We start from the raw sequence: 1245 nt of genomic DNA, 5'->3' as shown, positions 1-1245 counted from the left end.
ATCAAACGGCTGCATCCCTGAGGACACAGCCCTAGAGTCCCGCTCTGAGGACCAGGCCCACCAGCCCCTACATCCCGCCCAGGCCCAGGTCGGGAGGAAGGGAGACTTGCCTCCAAGCGGAGCCGCAAAGCAGCATCCCACGCCCACTGCACAGGCCGACACCAGGAGGTCAAGCTGGCCAGGCGTGGCCTGCAACAAAGGGCGAGCGCGGGTGGGCAGGGCACCATGGACAGATGGGGAGGGTCAGGGACCACAACAGGGGGCATGGCGGGCAGGGACAGCATGGACGGACAGACAGGGTCAGGGACCACAGACAGGGTGGTACAGAGGGGGGCAGCACGGACAGACAGGGTCAGGGACCGCAACAGGCGGGCACGGGGACACGAGGTCAGGAGGTGACACGGCGCAGGGAGAGCACTGGACACCAGCACAGGTCAACGAGGGCGGGAGTGGCGGCTGCAGCGAGGAAGCGTGCAGTGCCTGCCTCAGCGTCGCGCCCAGCCGAGCCAAGGCCACCCGTGCACACAGCGCCCCACTCACTCTCCTCTCAGCCTTACCTCATACACCCCACAGAACACGGACATGAACTTGCTGAGGACAGCAGCACAGATACTGGCGATGTGCACAAAGGGGCCCTGGGCATGGGGAGGTCATGGCTCAGAATGGAGACCAGGCAGCATGACCCCTACCACACCCTGCTCCAGGCACTGGAAAGGGGGCGCACGGCTCAGCATGGAGACCAGGTGGTAGGGCCCCCACCACGCCCTGCACCAGGCCCAGGTCAGGACTGAGACCAGGAAGTGGGACCCCCACTATGCCCTGCAGTAGGCACTAGAGAGGGGGCGCACGGCTCAGCATGGAGACCACATGGTAGGACCCCACCATGCCCTGCACCAGGCCTGGCTCAGGACAGAGACCAGGAAGTGGGACCCCCACTACGCCCTGCACTAGGCACTGGAGAGGGGGCGCACGGCTCAGCATGGAGTCCAGGTAGCGTGACTCCCACCACACCCTATGCCAGGCCCAGCTCAGGACAGGGACCATGCGGTGAGGCCCCCCACTATGTCCCACGCTAGGCCCAGCTCAGGACAGAGACCAGGCGGTGGGTCCCCACCACGCCCTGCATTAGGCCCTGGAGAGGGGGCACATGGCTCACGACAGAGACCAGGTGGTGGGGCCCTGATGGGGCGATGTACTTCTGTAAAGATGTACGGCCTCGGGAACCCAATGGGGATCGCTATGAGT

General features: G+C 65.4%; 1 protein-coding gene across 1 annotated transcript in view; it reads right to left on the bottom strand.

Moving 5' to 3' along the window:
* CLCN1 (chloride voltage-gated channel 1) overlaps positions 1 to 1245 on the bottom strand; it is a 38414-nt gene that overhangs the window by 30149 nt on the left and 7020 nt on the right. Inside the window, exon 6 of the mRNA XM_007956613.1 lies at positions 558 to 635. Within this exon, the coding sequence (XP_007954804.1) occupies positions 558 to 635 (78 nt within the window). The remainder of the gene's footprint in view (positions 1 to 557; positions 636 to 1245) is intronic.

This window comes from Orycteropus afer, unplaced genomic scaffold (assembly GCF_000298275.1).
Source record: "Orycteropus afer afer isolate SDZICR_OR568_19922 unplaced genomic scaffold, OryAfe1.0 scaffold00638, whole genome shotgun sequence".
Lineage (NCBI taxonomy): Eukaryota > Metazoa > Chordata > Mammalia > Tubulidentata > Orycteropodidae > Orycteropus > Orycteropus afer.
This window is presented reverse-complemented; position numbering and strand designations above follow the sequence as displayed.